General features: G+C 41.8%; 1 protein-coding gene across 7 annotated transcripts; it reads right to left on the reverse strand.

Moving 5' to 3' along the window:
* Positions 1-1,050: 1,050 nt before the first annotated feature.
* Positions 1,051-5,455, reverse strand: ARMCX2 (armadillo repeat containing X-linked 2). Of its 7 annotated transcripts, XM_090265322.1 has the most exons (6): positions 5,378-5,455; positions 4,998-5,071; positions 4,041-4,141; positions 3,662-3,738; positions 3,411-3,494; positions 1,051-3,307 (listed from the first exon to the last, which is right to left on the reverse strand). In XM_090265322.1, the coding sequence occupies exon 6, from the start codon at positions 3,178-3,180 to the stop codon at positions 1,438-1,440; it is 1,743 nt and encodes a 580-aa protein (XP_090121448.1). In that variant the 5' UTR covers positions 3,181-3,307; positions 3,411-3,494; positions 3,662-3,738; positions 4,041-4,141; positions 4,998-5,071; positions 5,378-5,455; the 3' UTR covers positions 1,051-1,437. The 7 variants fall into 7 exon arrangements, with proteins under 7 accessions (XP_090121448.1, XP_090121449.1, XP_090121444.1 ...); XM_090265323.1 differs by lacking the exon at positions 3,411-3,494 and having other exon boundaries at positions 1,051-3,289; XM_090265318.1 differs by lacking the exon at positions 3,411-3,494.
* Positions 5,456-18,852: the final 13,397 nt, after the last annotated feature.

Below are 18,852 nucleotides of genomic sequence, written 5' to 3' on the forward strand. Positions count from 1 at the left end.
CCTATTTCATTCTTCATTATCTCATACTTGGTTTATCATAAGTTCTTAATAATTGTTCTTGTTTACAGTCTCCACATCCAACCCCATCCCAGCTCCAATCTATTCTGCACATTGACACCAGATTATTTTTCTTTTTGTCAAAAATATCTAATAAATGGCCCTTGTGCAGATCAGTAGATAAGTTGATTAAAAAAAAAAAAACCTGTGGTACATTTAGACAATGGAATATTATACAGCTGTAAAAATGAAGTAACTCTTACTCTCTGCGATGGTATGGATGGACCTGGAGAATATTATGTTAAGTAAAACAAGCCAGTTAGAGAAAGATAAATACCATATGATCTCACTCATATGCAGAATGTAATGAACAAAATAAACTGACAAACAAAATAAAACCAGAGGCATGGATACGTGGAACAGATTGACAGATCTTAGAGGGGAGGGAGGTGGAGGGACTGGAAGAGATTAGCTAAAGAACATATATGCATATACATGGATATCTCATGGACACAACAATGTGATGAAGGCTGGGGGGCAGGGCAGGAGTGGGTGGAGGGGAGAAATGGGAGACATCTGTAATAGTGCCAACAATAAAAAAATCCCGTAACTTCCAGAATGACAATATCTCATCTCGGGGTCAAGATCTTTCCCAAGCTTTTCTCATCCTACATTTCCACCTTTTCTCTCATTACTCCTCTTCTTACATCTTCCATTTCAGTTCATCTGGTTATCTTTCTATCACAGGAACAGATTTCCCATCTCTGTGCCTTTCTTCAAGCCATTTACCCTTTCCCAAATGTCCTTGTTTTCTCATGCTATTCTCCAAGGCTCAGCTTAAGTGTGCTCTTCCTCCTTGAAGTTTTCTATCAACTTCTGCTTCATTTAGCCAGACAGCATATATAACACGATGGGCATATATATGCTTATATACTGTTAACAATTCCTTGGTATTTATGCACCTTACCTCTCCAGTTAAGATTTTAAGTTCAAGCCTGAGAACAACCTCTTTATCAGTCAAAACATACAAGAACAATTTTATCAGTCAAAACATATGACTTTATTTATGATACACAAATGAAGTTTTTCGTGGATAGATTCAAGTCAAAACAAATGATAGAAATGTAGGCTATTAATAATGGACAAGTTCACTGTCAATTCACATAGAGGGACTAGTAAAAATATTTTCATTCAAGCAGCACAATTAAAGTTACAGATGTGTTTTCAACACAAGAGGACTATTTATTTGGTATTGTAAAATTGTTTAGTTTAAAGCTAGAGACTCACAGATAACATCACTGGATGATACATTATTCAAATCTGTAAGCTGAAAGAATCATTTACAATGTGAGCAAGTGGAGAAGCAGTAACTTTTTATTTTCATTGCTTCAACTGCAAAACCAATGAATTTCTTAATGTCTTTTGAGAACATATAGCCAATCAGAATTTGTCAACTAGTTTTATAACTTTCACCTTCACCAAGAGGTCATGGTGATCTGCTAAGGCTCGAATTTTCTTAACGCACACTCCAGATGTAGTGCATAAGTAAAAAAGGGAACCTTTATTGAATTCTCTGCAGTTGAATACTTCTGCTCTGAGATTGTCATAGATGATCTCAAACAGAGTAAGAGCATTAATAAGAATTTCTGATTCCACATAAGAATTATAGAGGGAACTAAATGATGATGGCACTTGGGTACTGAGCAGTTTTTTTAACATATCTGGATTTTCAGCAAAATTTGAAAGTATTTTCAAAATCTCAATCTTGATTTTTCCACCTCCTTGAGATAACAAACGAAAAAAGTTTGCGATGGAATTTACAAGCAGGTGCTGGTAGTCATTAGTAATAGTCATGTTTGTTAAAAATTTTAGTCCAACTACTTGTACTGCTGAGTTCAGATTTGAGGCCATAATATCGTCCATCACTTTATTCATGTATACCTGAAGCCGGCCCTGATTTTCATAATTCTCACTCAAGTTATTCATGGCCATTAAGGCTTTTTCCTTAATGTGGGGATCAGTTTTATTGATCATGTTTGCAATAATTGGGAGGCCTCCTAATTTGCGAATTGTATCTTGGTTGCATGAATAATTGGCATTGTTGCTTAGAGTGAGCAAAGCTACCTGTTGGATGAAAGGATCGTCCGATTTCTGAAGCAAAGCAAGTACTTTCCTGAGATCGCGGACACCCAGAATCTCATCAATATCATAAGGAAAGGGGCGCTTCTGCATGGGACCGGCTCTCCTCCCTCTCCCTCTCTGTTGGGACTCAGGCTCAGAATCTGACTCTGACTCTGTGTCAGTCCACCCGGACTCTCCATCCTCAGAATCGGGGACTTCTACCAGGAAAGCCTGTCCTCCATTAGCGGAGGCTGCGGCAGCTGCTGCAGCCCCATCCCCAGGGCAGAATCCCAGCCCCAATTGGTCTACTTCAACCTTGCTGTTCTTCTTGCCCTTGCCTCCAGTCCGGGGCCTGGTTCTACCTTTGGGTACAGCTCCAGTCACTGATCCAGCCTTAGGTACAGCCCCAGTATGAGCCCCAGGAGTTGCTTTCTTGGTGACTGCTGCTGTTTTAGGGAACCCCAAGGTCACAGGAGCCTCTGCAGCCCCAGAAAACCCTGGTAGTACAGAAGCCTCTACTGCATCAGCAGGTGCTGCTGCCTCAGTAGGTGCTGGTGCCCTAGGAGCGTCTGCTGTGCCAGGAGAATTTGCCAATTTGGGCGTCCTTGCTATTGTGGGGGCCTCTGTGACCCTGGGAGGTGGTACCATTATTGAAACCCCTTGTGCCCCAACTGCTGATTCTGCCTGAGGCCCAACCCAGGCCCCTTCTGCTTCTAGAGCCTGACTTCCATGCCCATTCTGAGCCTCAGCAGTGGATACAGCTGTGGCCACTACCTCAGTTGAAGCTGTGTCCAGAGCAGAGGCTTCATCCTGGACCCTATCTTTTGCCCCAGTGCGGACTGGAGTTGGGGAATGAAATCCTGGCCCAAAGTCTATTGTGAATCCAGCCCTTGGTCCGGTTCTGGCCCTGAATCCAGTCCCGGCCAGAGCCCTAGTCTTGGGCTTGGCCAGTCTCTTCTTAGTTTGGTTTCTTCTCCTGGTGTATTTGTAGACACAGTACCAGGCACTTGCCCCTATCACTATCCCAGCGGCTACACAGCCAGCATCCCGAACTCGGCTCATGGTGTAGCTGGAATGATTCTCTGATCTGGGGTTGGAGCTGGCTTGCCTAAGCAGGATGCGTGCACTCAGGGAAAGGTGCGTCAGCTCAGGCTTGCAAGTTCTGAAGAGGCTGCAAGCCAAGCAGGACCTGAGGTAATGGAAAGAAATGAGGTTTAGGGCTCTGGCTCACTTTATACCTAATGAGGCCTAGAAGAGTTTGGGGACATAATGCTTAGTAGGTTAGCTAATACCCAGACACAGGTGTCCGGGCATGTGTTCACTGATTCAGGACCCTGGTTGTCCAACATTTTCTACATCTTCATCCTTAGCCTGCCCTGCACAATGCAAAAAACAAATCTCCCAGCACCTAAATGGGGGATGGGAGGCAGTACTGACATCAGCAAAGTTTGTGGAGAACAGAAAACTCAGTAGAGATCCCAGATTTTGCTCTGATTCTCCCCCCATGACCCTAAGGGTCACCAGATGGTGCTCTTGCACATACCAATGTTCTGTGAGCAGGAACAGTTAGCCCTTTCCCAACAGGCTTGTAGTTGTACGGGGCCCAAAAGGCAGATAGACCTGTAGAGAGATCCCAGAAAAGGTGTTTAGGGGCCTTTTTTGCTTCCTTTCCTGACTTGAATCCCTGCGGGCCAAGGTTCTCTCTCATAGGGCTCTTCTTTCCATCCTATCACTACCCTCTTTAACCGTTAATTTAAAAGGTGGATGAATACCACACCCTTTCCCTGCACCAAAAAGGACAGGGGCAAGGGTGTATTGTAAAGAAGAGGATGGGGGAAGAGGAACCTCTGGTCCCAGATCTGCTCTGGTTTCTGCCACACCCACACCAGGGGTTCCCAGACAGTTCTCACCCCCACAATAACCTCAAAGGATTCAGGGCTGTTTCACCTTCCTTTATGATCAGTTAGAGCTTCATCTTAAGGACAGACTGAAGGGCAGAAAACCAGGCAGCCAACGTTGGGGCCTGGTAGATAGAAAAACCCAGGAAAAGCCCCAATATTGCCTTTTAGCAGTCACGTACAAGAATGACAAATGGTTCCACCTCTCAATTCCCTCTATCTTTCTCACCACTCCCCTTCTACCCCAATCCTTCACTCCTGCGCAGACTCCTCAGCACTCAACCACCTCCTGCCTTTTGCCCCGCCCCCTGTCCGCCATTTCTCAGGGACAGCCACATCACTTCTGCACAAGCAGGAAGGGGCGGGGCGAGGGTGCAGTGAAAGCTGGATGGGACGCATGACCGAGGGTTACTGCCAAGCAATCTAGTGCCCCCTCCTGTGACCACTCGTCCTTCAGTCTTCAACTCCCCAGGCCTAGTATTAACGTGCAGAACAAGAGCCCCAATGTTTGCCCTTTCGGTTTGAGGGTCGTGATTTTCTACTGTTTCTCCGTTCTTGGCTCCACCTCCTGCCCTTCACCCAAACACCCCGTTAACTGCCATTTCTCCCGTCACGGTACCCGAACTCTTTTTCTAGGGCTGCAAAAAAAAAAACGGAGGTGAAGGACTGTGTGGGTCGCAGGTGTCTGAAAAGCAGCTTGGGAATTAGCACGGGAGTTTAATACCATATTCTTTCAGGGTAAAGTTCCCCCCTCCTTTGAAGCCCAGACAATGCCAAAACCTCCATCTCCCCTGCTCAGGCTGGCACACCCATTTCCCAGCACCCCCAAAGGAGAGAGAGCCAGCCGGAGGGGAGAGGAAGGGGAGAAGACAGTGGTGGGTTGAGGGGAGGTATCTGCAAAGTGAGGGTGGGAGTGAACCTGCTTGACTGTTTCCGAATTGCGTGCCCCTCCGGTTACCCTTTCCCAACTTCTCCACTGGCCTTATTGCGCTGCTGCCACGTTTATTTCTCTTCCTTCTTCCTCTCAAAATAGGACGGGACGTGGAGTGCAGGGCCTGAGTGTCAAAAACAAAACCAAAACACACTGGCTGAAAGAGGAAGTAAGCTGATTCTCCGCAAGTATATAGTCTTGCGGTCCCCCCTCCCCCTTTCTCCGCAGCCCACCAAAATGAGCGGCGACTGAGTGCAGGGATCTGGATAGCCCGCCAGAAGCGGGTGAGGTGGAGGCGCCTGTGGCCTCAGACTCCTGCATCTCAGGACTACTACCACTTTTAGCGGTGCCAGGCCATGCCCACCCTCACACCCACCTGCCCGATCTGGGGGAATTTTCTCCTCCTCCTCCTTGCCTGGGTTAAACGCACCTTCCTCGTCTGGGCTATACGCACTACAGTGCGCAGTCAAATAGATTTGCTACCCAGAGAAGGACGGAGGACGGCAGTCAGGGCTTTAAGTACCTTTGTTCACGTCAGCTCCTAGTCACGTGAGGGCTGCATCACCAGTAAGCTTGGGTCCCCAGTTTCCACTCCCACCAAAAGTATGAACCTCTTCCTTTACCCCGACTCCCACCTCACCTTACCACATCAGGTCCTGTCACTCATCCTTTTTGTCTTTCTTGTCCCAGAAGCCAAAAGTAGCCCCTTTCCGTGTGTTAGAATTTGCCTTTCTCTGGTTACGGGAGAGGGGGATGCATTTTGTTGGGCTATTGACAATTTTTTGCCCCCCCCCCTTTTTTTTTTTGGTTGGGGAATTGTTTCACCCTCTTCTGGGAAACTGGACACTCCCCTTGCTCCACCTCCAATCCCTGATCACCTAGTGCTCATCATTTCCTTTGCAGTTGGGCTCCTCCTCCAGTTCAGGTCGAGTGTCAGAAAGGAGACAAGAGGTGGGAATGGGGTCTGTACTTCTAACACTCCTCAGTTTTGTTTTTAAAGCTATTATTACCCTTTATTATAGTAAGAAAATACAACAAGAGTTCAGCGTGGGACACAGCAACAAAACAAGTGGGCATGTTTTTTAAAAAAGATTTCACACTAATATTGGAAGGCACCATTAATTTTGGTTAATTTTTACCACGAAGAAAATATGTTCTATTGGCCGCATAGGGAATAGTTTTCAAAACATGCTAAGGTATTTAAACACCTAAAAATGGAATCTTTCTCAACAAGATAAGCATGTTTCCATATGATCTGTACATTGGTCCATGGAGAGATATTCACTTGTTTGATATTATTTATTTTGGACAAATAATATTCTACATTTTCTCCTTCTGGGACAACTTTTAAATTGGACAAATAAATGATCCTGCCTTACTCTGTTAGAGAAGCACATTTATTTAATGTTCCCAAAACATCACTGACTGCTGTGTGACCTGTAATTTGATGGCTGTAACCAAGACAGTTTTGAACACTTGTCCTTTGATTAGATTCCAGTTTTGTGATTCAGTTCTGGAAAAAAGAGCTGTCAGGCCAAGGAGTTATGGATGTGAGCAATGCAGAGATGGTCAAATCCTCCCTGTCCTCTCAAGGGGGCAGAGAAAGGTGCTGCCTCTCTACCCACTCCCATCTGCCAGAGCCTCTCATCTGCTGCAGTCAGGCACCTGGCTCTGTTGCTCACTCCTAAGGTATACATGGACAAGTGACCAAGATAGTAAATATCACCTTGCCATAGGTAGCCAACTTGAGTAAATGCCTTTGGCTTTTTCCCCTCCCTCTCTGCTAAATTCCCACATAGGTAACTCAGTGATGCATAGAAGGGATTGCTGTTCCCAACTATCCCTGAAGCTGTGTGTTTCCATGAAGCCTGGAGAAGTGATTACTGGTAGAAGCACTGAGGTCTGCCTGCTCTGCCCTTATTCACTGTGTGGGAATTAACTGCTCTTACACTGTTTGCTGCTAACACCTGGCCTTAGAGGGGCAGCCTCCTCACTGCAGGGCACTCAGGGAGAACCTAGCCATGCTTCAAGGTCATGGCCTACAGCCCATGTCCACTTTGATGCCCCCTCAGCCAAATATATACCATGCTCCAAGGGACTATCCCCACTGGCCACACTGATTAACTTAGAGTAGGTGTTCTCAACTGGTTATCTCTGTGGTCTACCTGGAATTCTATACAAGGTTTTGTTTGTGAGTGTATGTGTGGTTAAGTGCATTTTATTTCCAAAAATAGAGGTCATTGACCTCATCAGTTTCTCAAGAGGTCTGTGACAACTCCTCCAGATACTGAGAACCAATACAATGGACTAGAGAGTCTGTGTTACACATAATAGTTCAGATGAAAAACCTCTTGTTTTTATTTTCTGGTAAAAATAGTAATATATATTAGTACTTAATATATGCAAAACAATAAAGAAATATATGAAGTAATAACTTTTCTACTCCCAGCCACTACTAACAATTTCTAACTTCCTTTTTATGAACATATTAGTAAGTGCATTTGTGCTCATTAATCGAGTTCCAAATTGAGCAACAAGAAACAAATAAAAGGTATTTGAAATTTGTATTGTAATTTTCAGTAAAACTGCAAGTTAACTTGAGGAAAATTGACATCTTAACATTGGGACTTCACCTTCATGAATAAGGTATGTCTTCACTCTGCTCAGTGTTAATCAAATTTCATAAGTTTTTCAACTAAGTAATTCCTATAACTTGTTAGGTTTTTCATAGGTATTTAGTAGTCTTTGTTTCTGAAATCCTATTCCTTTCTCCAGTTACAGCTTCTGTTAGGTAATTTTCTGTTTAAGGAAAATGTTAAGTATATTTATTTTATATCTGCCAATTTTTGTGATCTTATTAATTCCAATAGTTTTCAGGTGATATCTTTGGTTTTTGATGTATGTACATATAATCATCTATAAGTGATGATTTTCCATTTATTCCTTTACAGTATTTATACTATTTTCACCTTTTCTGCATGTATGACATTGATCAGAAACTCCAGAACTATGTTGAGTAATGGTGGTACTTGAGCACCTCCTTATCTTGTTCTTGAAGGAAGTTGAAATGCCTCTTTTGTTTCATCATTTAGTGTAAATTTTGCTATTTCTGATATATTCTCACCTTGTCTTCAAGGTTACTTTCACTTCTATTTACCAGTACTGCATAAAAAGCAGTACAAAGAAATAATTTCAGTGAGTGAAGGCACATCATAAGTCCTGTGGTCTTGTTAGCCCCCAAGGAGTGAGGAATATGGCAGGTCAGAACAGTCTCTGTTTCTCACCAGCTTAAGGAATTTTAATATCTAATTTAATTTAACCAAGAATGATTCATTAAATTATATTTATGAAATTCTTTATTGCATAAATGAAGTTTCCTCCCTTTCATATTATACTATTAGTTTGTTTTTAAATTTAGAAATGGGTAAGTTTATCAAATTATTTGATTATGAGGTTTCTTGTCTCCTTCAGTTTGCTGTGTAATGAATGGTATAGATAGACGAGCTACTTTGTCCCTTTAGTATCCCTATAGTCTGTTCTCAACACATCCTCTGAATTCAAAGTCCTACTCTCTTCTCATAATGCTTAAAATAAATGCAAATGTTCTTACTACAATTGACAAGACCTTACTCTCTACAACTTTATTCTCTCTGCCTCATCTTTTACTGCTTATCCTCTAGCTCAGCCATCCTGACCTCGCTAACATTCCTGGAACATACTGGACTCCTTGCCTTCACAGAACCTTTGCATTCACTTGTACTCTTGCCTGAGATATTATTCCCTCAGATTTCATCATACTTAGCTTCCTCACTGACTTCAGGCCTTTACTCAAATGGTTGTCTTTCTAGTGATTCCTTTCCTGATCAGTTTATCTAAAAGCTAAGCCCATCTTGATTTTTCATATCTTTTTATACTTTTTTTTCCTTTTAATATGTTTCACTAACAATATACTATATATTTTATATTTTTATTGTTTGGCTCTCTCTCTACAATAGGAAGACCAATAGATTAGAGATTTAGGTCTCTTTTATTCATTGCTGTAACCACAGCATTGAGAACAGTGCACTGCATGTAGTAAGTAGTCAGTAAATGTATTGAATAAATGAATGAATTGTTTTCAGACACTGAACCACTCTCTTGCATTCCAGAATTAAAGCCTAGTTGATTATGCCATATTTTCATATTTGTAAACTTTCGGACAAGTGATTAGTTAGATCAGGGTGTTGTCATGTGACAATATATAGATTAAGATTGCTTTGAATGGCATGTGTAAAATTCATGCAATGAAAATGATTGTTTATGATACATGATTTTTAAATTTTAAATTTTTATTATACTTATTAAGGTAACATTGGTTAATAACATTATGTACATTTCATGTGTACATCTATCATACATCATCTGTATACTTTATTGTGTGCTCACCACCTGAAATTTAGTCTCCTTCTGTCATCATGTATTTGATTTCCTTTACCCTTTTTGTCCTCCCTCCACCCCCTCTAGTAACCACCATTCTGCTGTCTGCATCTATGAATCTTTTGTTGCTCATTTGCTGCTTTTTGTTTTATATTTCACATATGAGTGAAACCATAGAGTTCTTGTCCTTTTCTGAATGACTTATTTAGCATAATACTTTCAGGATCCATCCATGTTGTCACAAATAGCAATAGTTAATCTCCCTATGGCTGAGTAATATTTCACTGTATATATGTACCACATCTTTTATCCAGTTGTCCATTAAAGGACACTTAGGTTGTTCCCATGTCTTGGCTAGTGTGAATAAAGCTGCATAAGGGTAAATATATCTTTACAAATAAATATTTTCACATTTTTGGGTAGATACCCAGAAGGATTGCTTGGTCATATGGTAGCTCTAGTCTTAATTTTTTGAGGAACCTCCATACTGTTTTTCATAGTGGTGGTACCAATTTACATTCCCACCAGCAGTGTACATAGGTTCCCTTTTCTCCACATCCCTCCCAACACTTGTTATTTTCTGTCTCGTTGTTAGTATATGGTATTGGAAGAAAAACAGACCAATGGAACAGAATTGAGAGCTCAGAAATAAACCCACACATTGATGGACAACTAATTTTAAGCAAAGGAACCAAAAAACATACAATAGAGAAAGGAAAATTTTTTTCAATTAATGGTTTTTGGAAAACTGGAAAGCTGCCTGCAAAAAGAAAAAAGAAAAAAAAAACTAGATTGTTATCTGATACCATATATAAAAGTTAATTCAAAATGGATTAAAGACTTAAATATAACACCCAAAACAATAAAATACATAGAAAAAAGTTAAGCACTAAACTTATGGATCTTGGTCTCTGGGGTTTTTGTGAACTTGACCACAAAGGCAAGGGAAGTAAAACAATAAATGACTGGGACTACATCAAAATAATAAGCTTCTGCACAGCAAAAGAAACTAACAAAATAAAAAGGCAACCAACCTCATGGGAGAAGATATTTGCAAACGATACCTTTTATAAGGCAGTGACATCCAAAATATATAAATAACTCACACAACTCAACAACAAAAACAGACACTTTTCCAAGGAAGACACATGGATGGACAACAGATATATGAAAAGATGTTGAACATCACTAGTTTTAAGGGAAATGCCAATCAAAATCACAATGAGATACCACTTCACACCTGTTAGAATGGATATGTGCCTTTAAAAAAGTGAATTTTTTTTGTTAGGTGAAAATGATTCTATCATATTTTCTGATAAGAAAAATAATGCATATTTGTGTAAAAAGGGAACAGAACACTGGTAACAAGAAAATAACAAAATTCATTCCTACTTTTTGCTTCCTTTCCTGACACTTTTCCCATCCCTATTTCCAAGTATTTATCAGGAGTGCAGAAGTAAACATTAGTGATCCCAAAGAAAAAATGGTGGAAGGAAAAGAGAAAAGAATGGAACAATTTTCCCCATAGAAGCAGTAGAATTGGTCAGTAGATAAGGAGAAGATACTGCCCTTTTCAGGCATCAGAAAAAGACAACACATTTGTTGACTGTGCAAAGACTAAAACAAATGACAGTTATTTACCCATGGTAGGAAGAAGGGGATGGAGAGGCAGATCACCCTCTGATTTTCTAAGAAGGGGAGGGGAGAATTGGGACCCTAACTCACTAGTGACATGACCTCATGTGACCAGGAGTCTATCAATATGCTGAAGTCTTGGTTCAGATATGGTTCCCCGCTCAGTTAACCAGCTCTTTATTTCCTTAGAGGTGGCCTGCTTGGGTATGGAAAGAGGAAGAGGACCAGGAGAAAACCTGTCCTGATTTCTGTACGTTGGTGTAAGTGTGGGTGTTTAACGAAGGAGACTCCTGGAGTGAGGGTGGAAGGCAGCAGCACGGTTTTCGAGTCTGGAGGCATTTCTCTGTTTCTCCATGGAGACACTGAACACAGCCTCTTTTTAATTTCATGCTTTGTAAAGGCAGGGCAGTGCCAGCAACAAAATGAGAAATGATAGGCATAGGTGACTTCAGAAAGTGGAGGGGAGGAAGCAGTTATTGGGGAACTGAGAGATAGGGGACTGTCTGGTGAGAGACAGGCCTGAAAACCTGGACTTGGAACAGGGAACAGGGTTTGGATCCACATTCGGATGTTGGTGAATCCATCAGAGCACTAAGTCCCTGCTGTCTATTGCTTTTTCCTGACTCATTCTGGCTTTGGTCAGTCCTTGTCTGTTGGTCTATGTCCATGGGGTGGAGGTTATTCATGCAAAAGAAGGAGAAGCCCAATAACTCATTTCCTTCTTCCCTCATCTGCACCATACCACCCCCTAGATGCAGCTTGACTGCAATTTCAGACTACAGCCTCCAACTGGCTCTCACTAGTCTGAGATACTCAGTCTCAGCAGGGGCTCTTCTCAGAATCTGGGCTTGATAGCAGTGGGATTGGTGATTGGGGCTGGCGCTTGGTACTACATATGCCAACTGAACTGTGGTGGAGAGCAGAATAAGAAGAGACAAGTTAATTCAAAAGACATTAATCCTGCCTACAAAAAGTTTCCAAAAATACAGAAAATTGTAAGGAAGAAAATGAAACTAAGCCACCAATAATCACCATTCCTTGTCTTTCTCTCCTTGTAAGAATGTGGATGTGTGTGCTGAACATTATTGAAATTATACTGTATGTGTTATTCTGGAATTATTTTTTCAGGTTCCATGGCAGGTTATACCTTTCATTAATTAGTGAAAATGCTTCATAAACATTTTTAACAGATTATTTTATAAAAACAAAATATAATAATCATGATCTTTCCCTTTTGCTGGCCTTTCATGTAGCAAGTATGAAACAGTTATCAGACTCAGGTATGAAACAAATAACATGCTTTAGAAATATATTCTAAAAAATAACTCTGTGTAGACTAAAGTCTACATAGACTTATGAGGGGATATCTTTCCAGGCCAGTTACAGCTATTCCATCATCCAAGTTTTCAGTTGGGCCAGTAAAGCAGCTTCTGTGACATGCTTGGCACAGAGTGCACAAAAGTTGGTGAGGCTGGAAGCCCTGGGTAGGATCCAAACTTCCAGGTGCATATGGCTATCAGCATTGAGTTCTCACTCTTTCTCTGAGCTGTCGGGGAGCAGGCTAGAAGTCCCATATGCTTGAGGGACTCAAAGATCTCTATTTTCCCCTCCAGTGAGAGTGGAGATGTCTCTTTAGCATAAGAGAAATCCCCCACTTCCCAAACTCCATTGTTAACAATGGATTTGGAGTTTGGGGGAAACAAAATCAGGGAAGTCCTGTCACAAATTTTCTCTGAGGCAAGGAAGTACTGAGTTGGTTTCACTGAGAAAGGGAAAGTGGAGAACACAGACAGACATAAATTAATAAATACCCTTGTGTCTTAAATAAGGTTCTCTAGAAACAGATCCTGAGATGGGGATTCTTGTGAAAGTGGTTTTTTGAGAGAGTGTTTTCAGATCAAACCTGTATGGAGGTGAAGACTACAGTATAGGGCAAGGACAGAAACCAGGCACAGATGTAGTTCAGCTGAGGTGTAGCTTCAACCTGAACCGAAGGCAGCTCTCAGATGTGAAGGGCACTACAGAATTGATCTACTTGAAAACAAAGGAGCTAGACTTTTATATCCACTGACTGCAAGACAGGATGTATGGCCACGAGACCAAGAATTTTAGCCCCCAGCTATCCTCTGACAAGGATGTAAATATGAATCTTCAGAAGCCAATGCTCAGAGCAAGTAAGGGATATATGTACTAGCCCAGTAAATGGACTCTAGCCAGAGCATCAATAAGGTCTACTATCTCTACTATAGATAACCAATCCACATTCTTGCAATGAAAATATAAAATATACTTCCTATCATGTGCTTCTCCAACTAGACCTTAACTTCAGCATTACTAGCTGAGGTGCAGTTTATCAGGAAATGCCTAGATTTTCCATAAACAAAACAAAAAGAGGAGAGTGCTCATTCTTTTCTAATCTCCTAGAGTTTGTACCAGAGACAGTCTCCCCCAGAAGCTAGTTTTTTCTCTCTAACATGACAAAGAGTTAAATATCCTCCAATGTACAAATTTGGGAGGCGATTGTGTGGCACACAGTTTAGCACTGCATGAAAATGTGTTCTACCTGTAATGAGATTAGAGGCTGTTACAAAGGTTGAGGAACATTTAGACATAGGATGTGTGGCTCTAGACCAGTGGTTCTCAACCTTCCCAATGCTGAGACCCTATAATACAGTTCCTCATGTTGTGGTGAACCCCAATCATAAAATTATTTTTGTTACTACTTCATAACTGTAATTTTGCTACTGTTATGAATTGTAATGTAAATATCTGATATGCAGGATATATTTTCATTGTTACAAATTGAACATAATTAAAGTATAGTGATTAATCACAAAAACAATATGTAATTATATATGTGTTTTCTGGTGGTCTTAGGCGACCGCTGTGAAAGGGTCGTTTGACCCCCAAAGGGGTTGCGACCCACAGGTTGGGAACCACTGCTCTAGACCATTTAGAACAGGTTTTGGCAGGTGTTAAATTGAATGCCATACAACACTCTTCCAAATTACTTGAAACTACCAGGGAAGTTCTTAATGGAAGGGCAAGTGTTGTTCACCTGGGCAATCTAAGGTGACCCAAGCAGAGATGGGAAGATGTCAAGGCAAAGGGAGCTTGTTAGCTTGAGAAATGGGCTGCCCATTAATCTAACATCCATAGGGTAGCCCAGGGCCCTGGGGGATACAAGTTGTGTCAAAGGAATTTAAATCTTGAGGCCCCGTCTTGCTAAAATGGCAGAAAAATTAGCTTCATTTATTTTTGTGGCTCCCTTAATCCTCAACTGTAAAATCACACGGTCTGCTGAGATACACATTGTTCCAGATTGCAAACTCATTTCATGCTTGTTGGCTCTGTTGCTTCTGCTCTATGCTAGAGAAACAGAAATCTTTGTCAAAGGTGGACTTGATGAGCATCTCTCATGGCTGTTCTATATTAGGCTTGCTACATCTTTGAGACACTGCTGCAGTAAGGCACAGGTATCTCCTTGTTTAGGATCCCCTCATTTTTTCATCTTCACTAACACTTTCACAGAGGAGGGGAATGATATTTTGCTAGGGAGAAACTCCTGTCTCTTTAAATCACAAGTTATCTTGCTCAACTTGATAGATGAAGTCAGGAGAGGGTAAGTAAATTAACCAAGACCGTATAGATGGTGATGGGCCATTGGATAAGTCCTTTCTTATTTTAAAAATATATTTCAGCAGCCGTCCGTCTCGAGAGACGATGGTGTAGTTTCTTAAGAGTTTATCTGCACAACCGAGAATGGCTGTGCAGTCCGACTCGGGAGTGACACGGTATCTGTCTCCTCCCGTGTTGAATCGACATCTTGTGATGACGCTGGAGTGTCCTCTCCAGTGAAGCTGAAGCTACAGAGCCTGGGAAGGGTATTATGGAGGGTCTGCTGTTGCCCATGCAGCAGACACCCCCTCTCTTCGCAGCTGAAGGGTCCAAGGGAAAGACGGAGTCAATACAGCTTGGCTTCAGGTGCGCCGCAGGAGTTGCCGGTGTTGACTACAACGTCAAACCGCCTTAGGGACTCCGGCTCCGGATTTTCTGTCGGGGTTTACTCCCTTAGCCTTTCCCCTGAAGAGGTATGCCGCAAGGCAGCGGAGGTTTTTTGGAGTCAGAGTTTTCCTTCTCTGATGTGCCCTGACTGGAAGATCGAACCAGCGACACTTAACTCGCAGGCCGACGCTCAATCCACTGAGCCAAACCAGCTGGTTTAGAGATTGTACTATAACTAAATTTAGACCCCTTTCTTTTCCCCAACCAGTTTCATTTTTAATGAAAACTTATACCTTTTATTTAAAGTATATTTTATTGATTATGTTGTTACAATAGTTTCAATTTTTCCCCTTTGCTCCCCTCTGACCAGTGCTCCCCTTCCCCCAGCAATCCCACTCCCCTTAGTTCATGTCCATGGGTCATGCATATAAGTTCTTTGGCTTCACCCTTTCCTATATTATTTTTTAAGTTAATTTATTTATTTATTTTTATAACAATAAAAAAAATAATTTCTCCCTCTCAGACTTAAGATGCTTTATAATCTTATAAAGAACAATGGGAAAAGGTCTCGTGCTCCTCTAGCTGCTTCAAGTTGGACATGGTCATCATCCTACCTACCCTTGGGTCCAGAAATCCCTAATAAGAGAGAAGGTGTAGCAGGGAGGGTAGCCTTCCCACATGGGGAAGGATCTTGCAGACTTCAGGTCAATTGGCTGTCCCCGGACAGTGGCATGCTTGGTTTAACAGGCTGGCATCCTCGTTGTATTAGACAATCACTCAGGTAATGAGATCATAGGCTTATGCCCTCTGGTTCAGTTTTGCTCATTTGTTTGTGTTGTTCATTAGTCTCCTGTAATAGGTGATATCATACGGTACTTTGCTTTCATTGCCTGGCTTATTTCACTAAGCATAATTCTCTCCATGTTGTTGCAAGTGGTAGAAGTTCCTTCTTTCTTTTTTCTACATAGTACTCCGTTGTGTAAATATACCACAAAAGCTTACACCTTTTAATGTTGTAAGATCAGAAATATTATAGCACATTATATATGTAAGAGTTTACAAAAAGTCTACATAACAAGGATTCCCAAGTCCCAGCTCATGCACTATTTTTTTCCTTTTCTTAAAGTATATTTTATTGATTATGTTGTTACAGTAGTTTCATTTTCCCCCCCTTTGCTCCCCTCTGCCCAGTACCCCCTTCCCTCCAGCAATCCCATCTCCCTTAGTTCATGTCCATAGGTTGTGCATGTAAGTTCTTTGGCTTCACCCTTTCCTATATTATTCTTAGCTTCCCCCCGTCTACTTTGTACCAATTGATTATGCTTCTTAATCCTTGCACCATTTCCCCATTTCTCCTCCTCCACCCTCCCAGTTGATAACCCTCCAAATGATCCCCATACCTATGATTCTGTTCCTATTCTTGGTTGTAGGTCCTTGCTTTTCATCCCTTTTTTTTTCTTTTTCTTTTTTTTTAATGTGTTTTATTGATTATAATATTACATTTGTGCCAATTTCCCTTCCCTCTGCTCCCCTCCACCCGGTGGCCCCCCTCCCTCCAGTTGTCCCCCCCCTTTTAGATCATGTCCATTAGTTGTGCATACAGTTCTTCTCAACCTCTCTCTGTCTATTCCATTCCCTCCTACCATGATCCTTAATTCCTATATCATCTCCCTCCCTCTCCCCATTCCCCCTCCCTATTGACCTCCCCCCAATATGTTCTCCGTACCTATAGTTCTTTTTCCACTCTCGTTGCCTGTTTAGTTTGCCTTTGTTTCAATTCCCTAGCTTCTGTTGTTTCTTGTGATGCAGTTTTCATTTTAGATTTCATTGTCTTGACCCTCCTTTTTCTAAACCAGTCCCTTTAACATCTCATATAACAGTGGTTTGGATCTAATGAACTCTTTCAGTTTTATTTTGTCCTGGAAACACTTTCTCTGTCCTTCTATTCTGAATGACAATTTCGCTGGATAGAGTATTCGTGGTTGTAGGTTTTGGATTTTCATTACTTTGAATATTTCTTGCCAGTCCCTTCTTGCCTGCAGGGTCTCCCTTGAGAAGTCAGCTGATAGTCTAATTGGGACCCCTTTGTACATAATTCTTTTCTTCTCTCTTGCTGCTTTTAAGATTCTCTCTTTATCTTTAATTTTTGACATTTTGATTATAATGTGTCTTGGAGTGGTTCTCCCTGGGTCCAGTTTTTTTGGAACTCTCTGTGCTTCCTGGACCTGTAAGTCTATTTCCTTCCCCAAGTCTGGGAAGTTCTCCTTTATTATATTTTCACTCAATTTTTCAAGTTCTAGTTCATCTTCCTCGCTCTCTGGCAAACCAATGATTCTTATGTTGGGCTTTTTATAGCTGTCCCAGAGGTTTCTGATCCTCTCATCGTTGCTTCCCATTTCCTTTCCCTGCATTGGTTGACTTCTTGTTCCTTCTCCATATTCCAGTTTGTTGAAATGAACTCTGGATTTTTTTTCCTCACCATCTGTCTCGTATGTGGTTTTGTTCCTTTCGTTATGAGTGTTTTTCGCTTCTTTCTCATCTTTTTCCAGATCTTTTGTGAATTCTGTAAGCCACCTGATAACAATGGCCCAGAACTGAGCATCTGACAGGTTTCTTATCTGTTCATCTGTCAGGTTCTCCATCTGTTGCCTGGTGAGCTGTGCCACCGGGATTTCTATAGTTGTCTGCCTCATTTTGACAGATGCGTTTTGTTTTCTTGGGCCGGCTGTAGGGGGCAGTGCCTGTGTGCTCGTCACAACCCAGCGACCGGCGCCTGTCTGCGACCTATTTCGCAGCCCTGTGGCGCTTTCTTTGGGGGTAGGGGTCCAAGATGGATTCACACAGTTATTCCGCTAGGAGACCGGGATCCGTCCTCCCGCCCCCCTGGGCCTCACTGTTTAAGGCGATGTGGTGGCTGCTTTCCCCAGCGTTGGGGTCGCGAGCTGCCGGGCGTTCGACTGCAGCCGGGGTTGTTCTCCCCGCCGCTGTCCCAGGTGCGACCGCAAACAGCTCCGCCCCCTTTCGCTTTTACCTGCCCAAAGGGCGCCGCTGGTTTATAACTTCATATGTTGGGCTTCCGTGTAGTTTTATTTTCTGGAATTTCTAGTTATCCTTTGTTTTGAAGTAGTTGTATTCCTCTCTAGTTGTAGAGGGAGACCTAGCGCGTCCGTCTAAGCCTCCATCTTGGCCGGAAGTCCTCATCCCTTTGAATACTTCTTGGAAGTCTCTTCTTGCCTGCAAGTTTTCTTTTGAGAAATAAGCTAAGAGTCTTATAGAAACCCCTTTGTAGGTAACTCTTCTTTTCTCTTGCTGCTTTTAAGATTCTGTCTCTTTAACCTTTGACATTTTAATTATGATGTGTGTCTTGATGTGATTCTCTTTGGATCTAGCTTGTTTGGGACTCTCTGTGCTTCCTGAACTTGTATGTCTATTTTCTTCGCCAAATTGGGGACTTTTTTTTCATTATTTTTTCACATAAGCTTTTGATTTCTTGCTCTTCCTCTTCTCCTTTGGGCACATTTATGACTTGGATATTGGCACATTTAAAATTGACCCAGAGGTTCCTAAGCATCTCCTCATTTTTTTCAATTCTTGTTTTCTCCTTCTGTACTGTTTGACTGTTTATTTCTTCTTTATGTTCCAAATCATTTGGCTTGAATCCTGGTTTCCTTCCTTTCACTACTGGTTTCATGTGGATTTGCTTTTATTTCATTTAACATAGCCTTCATTTCTTCCTTTATGCATTTGTCATACTTAATCTTGTCTGTCAAGTCTGTGAGTACCATTATCACCAGTGTTTGAACTCTACTCTATGACCTGTTAGGTTGGCTATCTCTTCATTGCTCAGTT

The sequence above is a fragment of the Furipterus horrens genome, unplaced genomic scaffold (genome assembly GCF_987537825.1).
Source record: "Furipterus horrens unplaced genomic scaffold, mFurHor1.1.pri manual_scaffold_17, whole genome shotgun sequence".
Lineage (NCBI taxonomy): Eukaryota > Metazoa > Chordata > Mammalia > Chiroptera > Furipteridae > Furipterus > Furipterus horrens.

Bases quoted from the DNA above. Each gene is read 5' to 3' on its own strand.
- ARMCX2 (XM_090265324.1), bottom strand. From the start codon at position 3,180: ATGAGCCGAGTTCGGGATGCTGGCTGTGTAGCCGCTGGGATAGTGATA.